The sequence below is a fragment of the Nannospalax galili genome, unplaced genomic scaffold, assembly GCF_000622305.1.
Source record: "Nannospalax galili isolate Female #2095 unplaced genomic scaffold, S.galili_v1.0 scaffold334, whole genome shotgun sequence".
NCBI classification, from domain to species: domain Eukaryota; kingdom Metazoa; phylum Chordata; class Mammalia; order Rodentia; family Spalacidae; genus Nannospalax; species Nannospalax galili.
In genome coordinates, this window is record NW_008336888.1 from 1,017,368 (window position 1) to 1,034,596 (window position 17,229).

Here is a 17,229-nt window from a genome sequence, read left to right on the forward strand (position 1 = left end):
TTTTTGTGTGTGTGTGTGTGTGTGTATCACACAGAACATCCCAAAGCCTCTTTTGCAACTATACACCCACTTCCCAGATGTCACCCTCCCATAGCCTCTCTCCCCCCACTAGAGCCCTTATACTGTGATATCCCTGCTGCTGTCTGCTGTGTTGTTGGCACCCCCAGCCATTCCTACTACTTGCCCTTCTGGTGAATCTAGTCAGCCTATCTAGAGGTCTTTGTTTTAGGGGGGGTCAGCTGTTCCTCATCTAGCAGCAATCAGTTGTCAATATTCCTTTAGATAAGATTGGGGTCTGTTGTTCATCTTCCTAGTTCTATGCTGGGTTACTATCTGGGAGTCCCAGAATAACTCAAAAGAAGGTATCTCCTATCTGGCATTGTTGCTTGTTATGTAGCCTTTAGCTATGCATATGGGCTCTTAAAAAATTATTTGGCCCCTTTATACTGGTTATACTTTCATTTTGGATGTTTAAGGCCATACAGTTGGCCCAGATAAACCAATTTATTTTTACTGTTAAGTTCATTTGAGGATCTGTTCCTCAGGGGTCACATGGGCCTGGGAGGAGCCCCTGGATCCTTTCTTTTACCAGTTCCGCCTATGTGAAGATAAGTTAAAGGTCCTGCTTGACCATGGTTGGCTTTGCTTGGAAGCATGGAGGAAATGATTCCTCTGTGTTGACCCCCCTCTTTGTAGACTGGACACTGGTTCAAGTCCATTTGGTGGGGTCTCCTTGGCCTCCTTGATCAAGAGGACAGGTGACCCACCACAATTACAGGACATGTTGAGAGATACTCATAGTCCCCTGGAACTAGTTGACCTAGGAGGGCAAGGAGCAAAAACTGTCCTTTATGTCCCTCTGACCAAATTATTATCGGCCTCAAAGTATATATGTTTATTATTTTTATTTTATGTGCATGAGTGTATTGCCTGCATGTAGGTAAGTGCATCCGTGTTGTGCAATACCTGCGGTGGTCAGAAGAGGCTGTCGGATCCCCTGGGACTGGAGTTATGGACAGTTGCTAGCTGCTGTGTGGGTGCTGGGATTCGAACCCAGGTCTTCTGCAAAAACAGTGTTCTTAATTGCTGAGCCATCTCTCCAGCCCCTGGGGTGGATTTTGTAGCTGTACGTTGGCAGTAAGCTCCTGGTCCTGGTTCAGTGAACACGCATATTTTTTATGCAGATCTCCCACCCTCGTTTTTATTCTTTTGTTTTTGACAGGATCTCACTGTGTAGCCTAGGATACCCTCTAACTTGCTGTCTTCCTGCCAGTCTTTCCAGTGCTGAGATTACAGGTTTGCACCAACACACTCAGCGCAAAGCTTTGTTAGGATTTTGCCTATGTAAGCTAGCAACCTGTTTATTTTGCAATAGTGGAGCTTGAACCCAGGGCCTCACACATGCTAGTCAAACACTCTTACCACTGAGCTATATCCCAACCCTTGCTTATGTAGTTAAAGCTTTTTGACTATTAATCAGGAGCTGGGCACGAGGTGCAGTGGTAGAATGCTTGCTTGGTGTATGCAGAGTTGAAGGCTTTGTTCCCCGTGTTAGTTGCTTTTCTTTTTGCCGTTGTAAAATATCCTGACAAAGCAATTTAAGGAAGGAAAGGTTTATTTTGGCTCAAAGTTGAGGGTACAATTTGTGTGGGTGGGTGGGGTAAGGTGGCACTTCAAATTAAACTAACAAAGATAATTCCTCACAGGCATGGCCAGAGGCTAATCTAATCCGATAATCTCAGCTGTGTCAGGAAGCTTGTCTTTTGGGTGTGTTTAGATCCTGTCAACTTGACATTCAAGCCCAACTGTCACACCCCAATACTGCCCAAACAAACCCCATGCTGTTTTCTTGGTTTTTATTCTTTCAACATGTATTGAACAAAGGAAAGTCTCCTTGGTATTTATTCTGAAATAAATATGTAGGAAAAGTAGTCTTTACCCTAGTTGCTTACATACCTCCAGCATACCTATCCCTTTTTGTTTATTTATTTTCTTATTTCTTTTAAAATATTTTATTTTAATTTTATGTGTATGAGTATATTGCCTGCATGTATATAATTGCACCTGTGTCTGCATGTGGAAGTCAGTAGATGGCATTGGATCCCCTCAAATTGGACTTGCTGACAGTTCTTAGCCACCATGTAGGTCCTGGGAACTGACCCCAGGTCCTCTGCAAGAGCAGCCAGCTCTCTTAACCACTGAGCCATCTCTCCAGACCCCCTTTTTATTTATTTTTTGAGAACTGGTCTTGAGTGTGCATGCGTACGCACACGTATCACTGCATTTGATTTTAAGTTCAAAACTTAAAAGTTATCACATTCTACTATTCCATCTTTTTTCATTCCTAGAAAAGTGGCTCATCTTTAATTTCATTTTTTAAAAATATTGTTTAGGGCTGGAGAGATGGCTCAGTGATTAAGAGCACTGGTTGTTCTTGCAGAAGACCCGGGTTTGAATCCCAGCACCCACATGGCAGCTAACAACCATCCGTAACTCCAGTTCCAGGGGATCCAAAGGCCTCTTCTGGCCTCCATGGGCACTGCATGACATGGGTGCACTTACCTACATGCAGGCAATACACGCATATAAAATAAATAATAAACAAAAAATTTATTTTATGTGTATGCATGTATTGCCTGCAAGTGTGTAAGTGCACCTGTGTGTCATGCAGTGCCCGTGGAGGCCAGAAGAAGGCATTGGATTCCTTGGAACTGGTATTATAGAGGGTTGGAAGCCACCATGTAGGTGCTGGGATTCAAACCCAGGTCTTCCGCAGGAGTAGCCAGTGCTTTTAACGGCTGAGCCATCACTCCAGCCCCAATATATACTGAATTTTAACTGTCTCACACTGTAACAATAATATTCCTTAGTAGAATGAAAATTTGAGAGTTAACTAGTTAGGCCTGTTGCTTAACTGAAGTATAACCAAAGTATAACCAGTGTTCTTAATGGCTGAGCCATGTCTCCAGCCCCATGTGTGTATGTTTTGAGACAGGGCATCACTATAGCCCAGGCTGGCCTCGAAGTCACTGTGTAGCAGAGGCTGGCCCTGTATTTGCAGAAATCTTCCTGTCTTAGCCACCCAAGTGTGAGCTACCGTAGCCTGCCCATTTGGTACTTTGTTTTCTCTTTTATACATCCCAGCCTCCAACCTCTTAGTACTTGGTACTTTTTGAAATTTAGAACTTAGGTCTCCGTTGCCTAACCTCAACTAGATTCTGGGCTATGCTTGACTCTTCCCATTCACAAATTCAGAATGTTGTATGAATTAAGGTGACTGCTTTCTTCCTTCAAAGCACACGTTTCACACCCCCAGGACACTTTGAGCCCTTCGACAAAAAGCCTTGCTCTTGCTTCTACTAGGGGACCATTGTTGTTGCTTCTGTGCACTGTCTAGCATATTTTTTTAATTAATTACATGGTCCTGTGGTTTGAGTGTATTTAAAGATGTTTCAGCCTGGGGCTGGAGAGATGGCTCAGTGGTTAAGAGCACTGACTGCTCTTGCAGAGAACTCGGGTTCAATTCCCAGCACTCACATGGTGGCTACGAATCATCCTTAACTCCAGTTCCAGGGGAATCTGAAGCCCTCTTTTGACCTCCAAGGCATCGTACAACATGGGTGTACTCATATGCATGCAGGCAGTACACTCATGCACATAAAATAAAAATAATCAATAAAATATTAAAAAAAAAAAAAGATGTTTCAGCCTAAGCATGCAGACCAGGGCCCAAGCCCATTCAGAGAAGTTGGTTGGGATTGCTTCCACTGCTTTAGCAGATTGGCTTTTTTTTTTTTTTTGTCTCTTTGAGACAGGGTCTCCCTGTAGCCCCAGCTGGCCTGAAACTCACTATGTAGACCAGGCTGGCCTTGAACTCACAGAGATCCGCCTGCCTCTGCCTCCTGAGTGCTGGGATTAAAGTCCTGTGCCACCATGCTGGCAGCATATTGACTTTTATTTTGCTCTCCAGCCTTCTGAGTGGCAGAGAGTGGCTCTCTGGAACACTTCCTAGGAAAGCATTCATAGGGAACAGTCAGTTACAGCTTTCATATCTGCAGAGCTGGCTAGGGTGTATGAACAGGGTTTGGTGGCTTCTTGGGAGGAACTTGGGTTACTGGTTTACCAAGCATATTTATCACACATGTCATCAGAAGACCAACTATTCTTATTGGAAACTCTATGCAACTATATGGCTACAATATGTGCAGGTATTTGTTGGAATCTAAGACTTATCACTAAAGGGATGGTGTCATAACGATTAGGTACAACTACTGCAGTCACCTGATGGTGTGTGATGATGGCGGATCATTGACTTAGTTCATCACCTATCAGGAGAATCTGCCAATCAGATGATACCAGGGGCAACACAAGAGAACCCAAAGGACCTAATTGAGGGAACAAAAAAACCCTACTTTTACATTTTTAATACTTGCCTGTTGACATGGGGATCTGATAAAAGTGCAGCTTCCCTTTTAGTACTTAAGTGTTTCCATAGTCTAATGCTTTTTTAAAAAATATTTTATTTATTATTTTTATTTTATGTGTATGAGTGTATTGCCTGCATGTATGTGAGTGTACCCGTGTTGTGCAATGCTGTGGAGGTCAGAAGAGAGCTTCGAATTCCCCCAGAACTGGAATTAAGGACAGTTTGTAGCTGCCATGTGGATGCTGGGAATTGAACCCAGGTCCTCTGCAAGTGCTCTTAACTGCTGAGCCATCTCTCCAGCCCCCCATAGTCTAATGCTTTACTACAGGTTTTGGTGACAAATTCCTTCACTGTTGTCCAAGTTTACCTTTGTTTTTAAAATATTTTATTATTTTTATATTATGTATATGAGTGTATTGCCTGCATGCATGTAAGTACATCAATGTGGTGCAATGCCTGTGGAGGGTAGAAGAGGGCATTGGATCCCCTGGAACTAGAGTTATGAACCATTGTTAGCCACCATGTGGGTATTGAGATTCAAACCTGGGTCCTCTACAAGAGCAGTCAGTGCTTTTAATCACAGAGCCATCTTTCCAGCCCCCTTTGTTTTGTTTTTATCCTGCAGTGTGTGTGATATAAAATTATAGGTAGGCATTCCCAGCTGGTGAGCTGTATCTGTGAGCCCAGCCCTTGAGAGGTGGAGGCAGGAAGATCAGGAGCTCAAGATTATTTTCAGCTATATATGATTACAAGGTCATTCTCAGATACAAGACAGTCTCAGAAATAAAAGATTTTTTTTTTTTTTTTTTTTTTTTTTTTTTTGAGACAGGGTCTCCCTATAGCCCCAGCTGGCCTAGATTCACTATGGAGACCAGGCTGGCCTCAAACTCCCAGAGATCTGCCTGCCTCTGCCTCTGCTGGGATTAAAGGTGTGCGCCACCGCGCCTGGCCAATAAAAGATTTTTTAAATGGGAAATTTAAAAATATATTTATTATTTTTTATTTTATGTGTATGAATGTTTTATCTGCATTCCTGTAAGTGCAGCAGTGCCCACCATGGAGGCCAGAAGAAGGTGTCACATTTCCTGGAACTGGAGTTATGGGCTGTATTAACTACCATGTGGGTGCTAGGACTCAAACCTGGGTCATCTGGAAGAACAGCAAGTGTTCTTAACTACTGAGCCATCTTTCTAGCTCCTCAGAAATAAAATTTTTAAAAAGGTATGTATTCCCCTCTCCCCTCCAGCTTTTGAATGTGTTATTGACTCCATTGTCCTCTGGTGACTTCTGCCTTCACTACTGTGTAGAATAACTTTGATTGTCAACTTGACACACCTTGGAAGAGGGGAGCCTCTGTTGGGGAAATTCCTCTGTTGGATTGTTTCTTGACTATTTAGTAATGAGAGGGCCCAGCCCACTGTGGGTGGTGCCACCCCTGAGCTTGGGTCATGGGTTGTATAAGAAAGGCTGAGCACAGGCGAGATAAGCAAGCCACTAAGCAGCATTCCTCCATGGTCTTTGCTTCAGTGCCACAGGGTCCTGCCCTGATTTTCCTCAGTGATAGATTGTGACCTGGGAGTTGTAAGCTGAAATAAATCCTTTCCTACCCAAGTTGCTTTGGTCATAGCGTTTATCACAACAACAGAGAAAGCAAACCAAACTAATATGACCACTAATGTTCTTGATGCTGTCTATAGTTGGTTAAACTCATCACTTTTGGTTTAGAACCTTTGATTTATAGTTTTAGCAACTTAAACTTTGCCTGCTTTTATTATCAATCCACAGGAACAGCAGAGAGTCTCAGTTTCATGTTTGTGTTCTTAGAGTTTTTTGTAACAGGCATTTCTTAGTCCTGTACTCTGTCTGATACCCTCAAGTTGTTTGTGCTAATATTTTTCTCTTTCTCAAAAAAAAAAAGCCAGTTACTCAGAAAGCCTGTTACTTTCTGGTGTTGGTATGTCGCTGCCTTTCTGCACAGTCTTTCACTTCCCTACTTGCGCCCCCCCCCCCGCTGGTATTCATTTTCACTCTGAAGGCAACAGCAGTGTATTTGGTTCTTTTCCCCACTAAATAACAGTCTATACATGTGATGCTTAGCATAATTCCTGGCATATGTGGGCTACCTAGGATTTCTGTGTACTTGAATGAATGCTTCTGTCTTTTTGAGACAGGGTCTCCCTGTAGTCCCAGCTGACCTGAACTCACTATGTAGACCAAGCTGGCCTTGAACTCACAGAGATCCACCTGCCTCTGCCCCCCGAGTGCTGGGACTAAAGGCATGTGCCACCACACCTAGCCATGTTATACATTTTTTCATGTGTGTTTCTTCACTGGGTTAATCCATAGGGGCAGTGATCATGTCTTAATTGTTGTCGTATAACCCAGTTTCCAGCAGATTGTAAGAAATGTTATAGGTAAACTAATTCAGTTTTGTGCATTATGCAAGTTACTGTAGAATGTTTATTATGATTGTTTGAGTTAATGTAGCAAATATTAGAAATTTATTTCAATATAACAAGACCATGTGGGGATATTTTTTAATTAAGAAATCACATTTGTATCAGAATTCTGAAAAAAATGTGCGCGTGCGTGTGTGTGTGTGTGTGTGTGTGTCTGTGTGTATGTGTGTGTGACATGAGTATGCTTGGCAAGTGCATGGTCAGAGGACAGCCTCTGGGGTTGGTCTTCAGGTGCCTTCTCCCTTTGTTGAGTGCTGGGACTAAATGTATGAGCCACCACGCCAGGCATCAATAAACTATTAAAAAAAAAAAGAAAACTCACTTAAATTTTGTATACCTTTTAAAGTTGAGCCCAAATGAAAGACACAGTTTGCCTTTGATAGCTTTGGGGAAAGTTTTCTAAATAATGGAATATAAAAATTAGCTAAATATATTGAAAACAGAATTATAAGAGATAATAATTTACATTTAACCATTTTTACTGTGAATATTATGCACATATAGAAAAGCACCCAAAATATAAATAGCTCTGTTATCAAAGTGAATGCCTGTGTTTCTGCCATCCAAGTCTGACTGTCCTCTGAATTGATACAATAGAGATTATTACATACATCCTTGACTTCATTAATTACCCACTTTTATCCTCTTCCTGGATAGATAGCATAGCCAGTCATCTCGTTATGATTTAATGCTCTTATTGTGCATTTGGATCTATATTTAATTTGTTTTTATGTGTATGTGTTTTGCCTGCATGAATGTAGGGGTACTACATGCATGCAGTGCTCTCAGACACCAGGGGAGGGCATTGGATCCCCTGGAGCTGAAGTTATAGATAGTTGTTAGCTGTCATATGAGTGTTGGGAACCAAACCCAGGTCCTCTGTAAGAGCAGCCAGTGCTCTTAACCACTGAGCCATCTCTCCAGTCCCACCTTGAATGTTCTTATTGAAGTTCGTGAAAAGTACAGCTGACAATTCTTGGGGTAGTTGAGACTCAAGGTGCAAGTCTTGTAAAACTGCAAGTTTCAGATCTGATAACATGCTTTAAGGGTGAAAGCACTTTGGATCTCTGGAAAATGTGCACTTCAGTAATTGGACAGAAGTTGAATTATTTACATACAGAAATAACCATTAAGACCGAGAAAAACCTGTGACAGCATAGGAACAACGTATGCACCATTCTAAAACAAGAAGCCCAAATATGTGAGCAGTAACTGAAGGGAAGCGTGCATGTGCCTCTCTGCCTTCTGCATTGAGTAGCTGTGGCCATTATGTAGCTTCTCTTGGCAAGTCTTAGCACCCTCCTGGTTATCATTTGTGGGGATACTTCATTCTTGGTCAGAATTGATGATCTAGTGGTTTCTATCTTCTCTTTTGGGAAGTTCTTACCTAGTGTTCTTGCGGCTTTAACTTGTGTTTGACCTCATCCATCTGACTGTGCTTAGTAGCTGCCGTGGTGAATCATAGCTCTGCCTCTGTGTACAGATCCAGTTCCTCATGGATCCCTCCTCTGTATTCACTTCATCCTTGGTGTGCCAAAGTCCCAGCCAGCTGTTGAGGTTTTATGTAGTAATACAGAAAAGACAAGTCAGACTCTATTAGGAAAATCTCACCCCTCACTGAAGGAGCACAGTGGTGAGTCATGTGAAAAAAGTTCCTGACAAGAACCACACCCTCCCATCAGTCTTCTTCAAGGCTGATTAACTGATTAGAACTTCAGTGATGTGGAGACCTTGGAATGCTCTGTTAGGTGGTCTTTGGAATATACAGACTCCAAACCCCTACCAACCAAAAGAATGCAGTCAGATAACGTTAGGGTTCCAAACAGCAGCAGTTTCCCCCGTCCCCAACAGGGACCTCACCTTGACCTTTGAAGTCAAGGAAAACAAACTCTGCTGAGAAGCAGCCTGCCTTTCCTCTGACCTCCAAAGATAGGATAAGCAGATTCTACCTGTTAACCAGAGATTTTAGAAGCTGTTTTTCTCTTATCTTAAGAGGGAAAAAGTAAACACTTCCAGACCCTAATCCTACCTGCTTTTCCTGCTTACCCCTCCCTGACTTCTCCCCCAAACATTCCCCCCTTCCACACCCTAAAGCCCCCATATATAAAGTCCCAGCTCACAACCCGTGGGTTGACATCTTTCCCTGACATCTTTCCCTTCCCTTCCATCTTTCCCTTCCCTTCCCTTCCCTTCTTCCCTTCCCTTCTTCCCTTCCCTTCTTCCCTTCCCTGCTGCCACACCCTACTGTTAAAAAACTCTTATGCATAGTTGATGCTCAGTGAAAAGATTTTCTCTTTTCTTTTCCTTTCCTTTCTTCCTTTCTCCCTTCCCTTCCCCTTCCCCTTCCCCTTTCCCTTCCCTGACTTCTTTCCCTCCCCTGCCCTTCCCTGACATCTTTCCCTTCCCTGAGGGAAAGGTGCCCTGTGTGAAATAAATCTGTATCCCGCTGAGAATTCTATCTGTGCCTCGGTGCCTCATCCATCCGCTCGTGCTCTCCACCGCAAGCTGGCTCTCTCCCAACATTCCTACCTATCAGATAACAGCCGAGGACTCTAGTGGAGATGTTCCATACCCACCTACCTGATGTTTCCACCAATATATTTGGGAAGTGTCTTGAAGATTTATGATTTTCCTTGTTCTGTTGCAATAAATTTCATGAAACTGTTACCATGTTAAACCATGGAATTTGGGGTGACCTGAATCTGTTTCTGGGCCATGGTCACACATATTTGGATCTTGAATAAAACTGTCTTTTATCCCCTTTGATGTGAGAGTTGTGCCCTTATGCTGACAGTCATTTGGGACATAGAAGGACCTCATCACTTTATTCTATCCATATCTTTTTAAAAAAATTGATTTAACCCATCTGTTCCCTTTCCCATCTGATCTCAACACAGGTCTTGGTGGTCGTAAAGGAGAAAGAGCATACTGAAGCTGGCCTAACAGCCTTGTGGTCTGGTATAAGCATATGCGTTAGATTCAAACAGGGCTGCATTCTCTTTGGAAATGGGATAATCTGAGAATTAGAGGGAGATGAATGTGGAGCTCTGGGAAGTTGGTTGTAGCAATTGCTTGTCTTTTGTGTTTTTAGAGCTGTGTAACCAGTAAAAGTGCCCCCATCTGTGACTTCACCTAAAGTTGGAGAAAGGTCCTAAGAAGGAGCAGACAGGACAGCTCTGGAGGCCAAAACTTTGCTAATGTTGTATGATGCACATGCCTGAAGGTGGATTAATAAAGACTTTTTTTTGGGGGGGGGTTGAGACAGGGTCTCCCTATAGCCCCAGCTGGCCTGGATTCACTATGTAGACCAGGCTGGCCTCGAACTCACAGAGATCCGCCTGCCTCGGCCTCCTGAATGCTGGGATTAAAGGCGTGCACTACCACACCTGGCCAAGAAAGACTTTAAAAAATTTATTTATTTATTTTTATTTTATATGTATGAGTGTATTGCCTACATGTGTGTAAGTGTATCTGTGTCATGCAGTGCCTGAGGTGGTCCAAAGAAGGCATCAGAGTCCCCTGGAACTGGAGTTACAGATAGTTGTTAGCTGCCATGTAGGTGCTGGGAATCAAATCTGGGTCCTTGGTAAAAGCAGCCAGTGCCCTTAACTGCTGAGCCATCTCCCCAGCCCCCCAACACTTTTTTAAAAAAATAAAAATGAAAATGAAAAAAATTGATTTAATATGTGTGTATATACATGTGTGTATGCACATGCTGTAGTGTGGGGAAAGTGGAGGACAATTCTCCAGATTCAGTTCTCTCCTACCTTGAGTTCAAGGGATCAAACTCAGTCATCAGGCCTGTGCCTCTATCCACCAAGCCACTTTGCTAGCCTCCTATATCATCGTTATGTGAATGATTTCACAAAGGACAGGGACCCTTGTGGGACTGAGGCTTCAGGACTGTGCCTGTAATACAAAGAGGGCCCCAGGCTTGAGGCCTGGAGTAAATGTAATTGTAAAATCAGAAGGGCACAGCCAGGCACAGGGATCAGGACCCACTATGTAGAGAGAAAGGTATACCCAACTAGTAGCCAGAACTGCTGTGAGACCCATGTGATGTGTCAGACCAAGAAGGGAGCACAGAAATATACCAGGCTGTCAGAAGAAAATCAGAAACAGGGCAGACATGGATACTAGAACTGAATAAGTAGAGGAAGGCCAGAAGCCAGATGGAACAGCTAACAGTGTGGTTACCCTGCCTAGACTGTCAATCGGGAACTTTTATCACCATGTCCCTAAAATCAGTCCTATAGCCCTCCCACCACCTTGCTTATTCCTGATGGCAGGATGCCTAAAGTCTGCCTTGTTTGTTTCCTGTGCCTTCAGCTTTGCATCCAGTCAGGTACTGTGTGTCTAAGGATTCTGACTCCTTGGCTCTACCATACCTGGTACCCAAGATCAAAACAGAGGTATGAGAATTAAAGATGAAATGAATAAAACCTCATCTCCTGTCAGCAGGAAATGCCAGAGTGGGGCTTTGTTTCATTTTGTCATTCCCCCAACCCACCTAATGACACGGCTCTGACCCTGTCATATCCCATCTTATGAGCTATTTAGAAGGCCCAAATTCTTGTCCTGACTTTCAGGACTTTCCGTTTCCTTCATATCCCCTCACCACCAAATTGAACTACTTGCTATTTTTAGCACAGGTCGTCACTTTCCATGCAATTTGGGCTCCAAGTGCTTAAAGTGTGCTGTGAAATAATCTTGACTCTTTAGAGAAAAACAGGAAGTGGTAGTTCTAACAACCATGTTGGGAGAGTGACCAATTTATCACTGTGTACCCTATATATTTAAATGAATTAGCCATGTGTGGTGGCATGTGCCTTTAATACGAGCATTAGGGAGGTAGATTGAGTTCAAGGCCAGCCAAGGCTACATAGTGAGACCCTATCTCAAAACATACATAAATAAATCAATGAAAGAAAGAGAGAAAATAGCTTGGAATGTAGCTCAGTTGGCAGAGCTCTTATCTAACATGTACAAAGGCCTAGGTTTGAGCCCCAGCATCATATAAACCAGGCATGGTGGTGCACTACATGAAACCCTGTCTTAAACACAAATCCCCTTAAAACCATTAATCTCATGAATGGTGTAAAGTAGGTATATGTGTGTACTCTGGGGAATTGCCCTTCAAATTACTTCAAAGCAAGCAGACTGTAGTAGATACTTTAGAAAATAGAGGAAGGAAAAAAATCCAAGTCATACAACAATCCTAAAATAAGCACTTGAAATTGTTATATTAAAATGAAGTCTGTGGTGTTTTAGGTGTTTTAACAAATAACCTGACTCTGAATCTCTTTAAAAATTATTTATTTTTATCTTGTTATGACTGTTTTGCTTGCATGTATATGAGTACACCGTGTGTATAATGCCTGTGGAGGCCATAAGAGGGCATTGGATCCACTGGCACTGGAGTTAGGGACAGTGGACAGCCACCAGGTGGGTGCTGGGAACCAAACCCTGGTCTTCTGCAAAAGGAGCCAGTGCTCTTAACTGATGGGCCATCTCTCCAACCCCTGTGAATCTTTTCTGTAGCAGATACTTCCAAATGGTAGGCTAGACCTTTAGTTAACTTTAGTAAAAGGACTTTTTTTTTCCATCTTGAGAAGAGTAAAAATCACTGGGTGGGGGAAGGAAAAACCCGGTCAGAATCTGGGCTTCATCTAAACTCTAGAAAGTTCACTTCTCACATCCCTTCAGAGTTGACATGTGAATATTATTCAGCAAGGACATTTTGGAGGAACAGAGGAAAGGCAGAGGGTGAATAACAGGAATTTGCAGTTGGTTTGATGTGTGAATAGGAGACCTGAAGAGGTTAGGCTTTGGAATTTGAGTTCCTGGAATCAAAGCCCATCTCTCCAGTTTGTTAACTTTCTGATCCTGACCAATGTTCTTAACCTTTGAGCCTCAGTATTCTCCTCCGTACAATGGGGGATCATCTTGCATCTCCTTCATTAGCTTGAGGTAGGGCTTGCAGGGCTTGAGAGAATCCAGGTGTGAAGAATAATATGCGTGATATGTATTTTTAGGATAGAGAACAGAAAAGGAGGCGCGGAGGTGGGAGATGTTAAGGTAGATGAGGTCTGTATGGATGTGTGGAGTTTGAATGGCACTGCACTTAGCAGAAGGTGGAGACATGGGCCTGTGGCAGGCAGCCACGTTTGTGGGTTGCACTAGGGTGAGGAGCCTGGCCTGCTACCAGTTTGCTTTATATTCATTTCCTGAGTGATCTCAAAGTAGCCATGGTTTGAACCTGTAGAAATGTGTGATCGCTGGAAAAAAGTTGGTTTACTGGAGAATTTTGGTGCTTTTTCCAGCCCCTAACTCCAGGCTCTATGTTGATCGTTTCCCATATCTTTCAAGGTTTGTGTTGTGTGTACGCATGTGTGTGGTGTCTGCACTTATTAATGTAGGTGTGTGCACATGTGTGGAGGCCAGATGTCAATACTGGGTCTTTCTTTGATTTCTCTTCATCTTTATTTTTAGTTTTTGCCTTTTTGAGACAGGGTCTCCTGTAGCCTCAGCTGGCCTGGAACTCATAGACCAGGCTGGCCTCGAACTCATAGTGATCCATCTGCCTCTCCCTCTCGAGTGCTGGGACTAAAGGCATGTACCACCACACCTGGCATCATCTTTATTTTTTAAGATAAGATCCTTCACTAAACCTGAAACTCACTGATAAGGCTAGATTGATTGGCCAATGCACTTCAGGGACCCACCTGTCCTACCTGCCTCCCCTCATAGCGCTTGGGTTTACAGATATATGCCATAGGTTGGCAGCAAGCACCTTTATCTGATGAGCCATCTTGTCTGCCCACTAGTGCACTTTCAAAGGGAGTTCTGGGGATCCAAATTCTCAGGTGCTTATGCTTGCCCAGCTGAGCCATCTCTCCAGCCCAGCTTTGTGTCCTTGACTTAGCTGAACTTACCAACACCCTCCTGGAAAGCTTTGCTCACTCACTTAATAGTCAGAACCTTGGGTGGACCCATAGCAACTGTAGACATTAAGCATCATGTGTGATAACTGAACTTCTGACCTAGGTTTCTCATATCTCTCTTTTTTTTTTTCTTTTCCTTCCTGCAGATCATCAATGCTGTGGTCCTCCTGATCTTACTGAGTGCCCTGGCAGATCCGGATCAGTATCACTTTTCAGGTTCTGAACTAGGAGGGGACTTTGAGTTCATGGATGATGCCAGTAAGTACATCAGATAATAGTTGGAGATATTTTGGGACTTCGTAGGACAAGGAGTCTGATTGTCTGTCTTTTCTGCTAAATTGCAAATATTGATTCAAGGGTCTATTTAAGCTGCTGTTTTAACTTTATTTTCTTTCTTTCCATCATTACAAATCAAATCAACAAATGCTTAATGTGCCGCCCATGTTCTGCCTCTGTTCTCAGATCTCTATTTTTCTCCATATTACAAGAATTAATCTTTTTTATCCCCCACCCACCTGTTTTTATTTTATGAGAGTCTCCTGTATTATAGTTCAGATTTATTTCAAATTCATTATGTAACTGAGGATGACCTTGAGCCTCCTAATCCTCTTGCCTCCACCTCCCAAGTATTAAGATTATAGGCATGTGCCACTATGCCAGGTTTGAGTTTATATATTTAAAAAAAATTTATTATTTTTATGTGTATGAGTTTATTGCCTGCATGTGTGTAAGTACACCAGTGTCATGCAGTGCTGGAGGAGGTCAGAAGAGGACATCAGATCCTTCAGAACTGGAGTCACGAACAGTTGTTAGCCGCCATGTGGCTACTAGGATTAAACCTGGGTCCCAGCACCTACGCGGCTGCTAACAACCATCTGCAACTTCAGTTCTGGAGATTCAAAGTCCTGTGCTGACCTCCATGGGCAATGCACAACATGGGTGCACTTACTTGCACCAAGCAGGCAATACATTCATACACATAAAATAAAAATAATAAAAGATTTATTTTTGACTCTATATATGTGTATATCTGTGTGGGATAAGTACACGCAAGTGTAGGTTCTCATGGACATGGGAGTGGAAGTTATAGGCTCTTGTGAGCTGTCTGATATGGGTGTTGGGACCTGAACTCAGGTTATATTTTATTTTATTATTTAAAAAATTTTTATTTATGATTTTTATGTGTATGAGTGTATTGCCTGCATTTATGTGAGTGCACAGGTGTTGTGCAATTGCCACGGAGGTCAGAAGAGGGCATCAGATTCCCCTGGAACTGGAGTTAAGGATGGTTTGTAGCCGCCATGTGGGTGTTGGGAATCAAACCCGGGTCCTCTGCAAGAGCAGTCAATGCTTTTAACCGCTGAGCCATCTTTCCAGTCCCAGGTTATATTTTAAGATCGAGTGTACGTGTGTGAATATGTGCATGTGTGAATGCAGATGCCCACAGAGTCCAGTAGAGCACATTAAATCCGTCCAGAGCTGGAGGCACAGGTAGTTGTGAGCTACTTAGCATGGGTGTTTGGAGTAGAACTCAGATCCTCTACAAGAACAGTGTATGCTGTTACTCACCAGCCATCTCTCCAGCCCCCTATACTTTGTTTCTTAATGAAAGCAATCATTAAACAATGGAAACATTTATAGGTTTTTCTGTTAGATAAATCTCCAACTCTAAGAGGAGCTAAGTTCCCCAGATTGGAGTCCAGAGATTCTCTGAGGTTGATGTTTAAGTAAATTGCTCAGCAAGCTAATCCTTCCTCATTTTTGTAGCTTATTTTTCAGTCCTAAGTCTTGTAGCAGTAGCATATATGTGAGCCTTGAGAATGTGATGCTAAGAGAATGTATGAAGCCAGGCACAGAAGGCCGTGGATTGTGTGATTGCATATGAAGTGAGCAGTATAGGCAGGTCCAGATGGAAGGTGGGTTAGAAGGTGCCAGGGGCCAAGGCAAGGAAGAATGGGGAATGACTTCTTGTGGATATTAGGGGTTCTTTTGGGAAAGGTGGAACATCGGCTCATCGTCACGTACCTTTGTGAATATACTAAATCTATTGACTTATATAAGAAAGGGTGAATTAAGAGATTGGATTATATTTCAAGTTCTGAAATTTATGAGGAAACCCCAAGTATTATGTATTTTGATAAATTCTTTTTTTGTTGTTTGTTTTTGTTTTTTTGTTTTTGTCTTTTTGAGACAGGGTCTCTCTGTAGCCCCAGCTGGCCTGGAACTCACTATGTAGACCAGGCTGGCCTTGAATTCAGAGATCCTCCTGCCTCTGCCTCCTGAGTGCTGGGATTAAAGGTGTGCACCACCACGCCCAGCTAATAAATTCTTTACTATTCCCCTTAGCTGAAGCTCTTCCCCTACCTGAGTGCCCCTCCATTTATCTCCTGAGTTTCTTCCTCTTCCCATCCATAGTAACTATTTATCTCCTCTAGAACAATGGTAACATCCTGTTAGTCTTTGTAGTCTCATGAACTAGATTTTACTTACTGAGCATTCAGTAAGTAAATGCTGGGTTTAAAAATAAAATTAGAAATTAGCAAGTTACAAAAATGCCCTCTTCCAGGTGAATTTTACATTTCGATGAGGTTATAAACAGTCACCAAACTCACAGTGTATTAGACTCTGGTGTTTTAGAGATGTGGAATGAGTATCTTATTGCTTATTCTTCCCCAAACTTTCAACCTCAGAATGTAGAGCCACATAGCAGGGACTTAAGCCTAGGTTTTTTATTTGCCTCTGTGGGGTTTGAGGGCTTAGCATTTTGTTGAGAGTATCTACATACTGTTGAGAGCTCAGCTAAAATCTACACTTCAAGATATCAAATACTGTTTGTTTACATGTACTGTGGTACCAGAAATGTGGCCACAAATTAGGAAAAATCTAGACATAAATGGTGTATGACTAAACAAGATGCAAGAACTTAAATTAGCTAGGTAGGGAGTTGGCTGCAAGTTTCATGAGAAGTAAACAAATCCAAGCGTAAGGGAAAGTAGAATTAGAAATTAATTTTTTTTTAAATTATTTAATAACCACATGATTAGAAGCATTTCATTACAGCATTAACATATTCAATAACAATTTCCAGAGCAAAGATGCTTCTCTTTCAAAATTAGCTGTAAAATTTGAGGTTCACAGTTAAATTAATACAGTTATACAATATTGAACTCAGTATAACCCTTATAAGACATAAAATTGAATGAGGTTTTAACTTTGACCCTCAAAATTTACAGCCAATTTTGAAAGAGAAGCATCTTTCAAAAGTGGCTATAAAATTTTAGGTTCACAGTTGAATTAATACAGTTATACAATATTGAACTCAGTATAACCCTTATAAGACATAAAATTGAATGAGGTTTTAACTGTGACCCTCAAAATTTACAGCCAATTTTGAAAGAGA

At 42.3% G+C, this 17,229-nt stretch overlaps 1 protein-coding gene and 1 non-coding gene across 2 annotated transcripts in view; both read left to right on the plus strand.

Annotated features, from left to right (window-relative positions):
• Laptm4b (lysosomal protein transmembrane 4 beta) overlaps nucleotides 1–17,229 on the plus strand; it is a 70,661-nt gene that overhangs the window by 20,602 nt on the left and 32,830 nt on the right. Inside the window, exon 2 of the mRNA XM_008831537.3 lies at nucleotides 13,976–14,087. Within this exon, the coding sequence (XP_008829759.1) occupies nucleotides 13,976–14,087 (112 nt within the window). The remainder of the gene's footprint in view (nucleotides 1–13,975; nucleotides 14,088–17,229) is intronic.
• LOC115070088 lies at nucleotides 9,746–9,874 on the plus strand. The gene has a single exon (XR_003849289.1). It is a non-coding gene; the product is annotated as a small nucleolar RNA SNORA61 (small nucleolar RNA).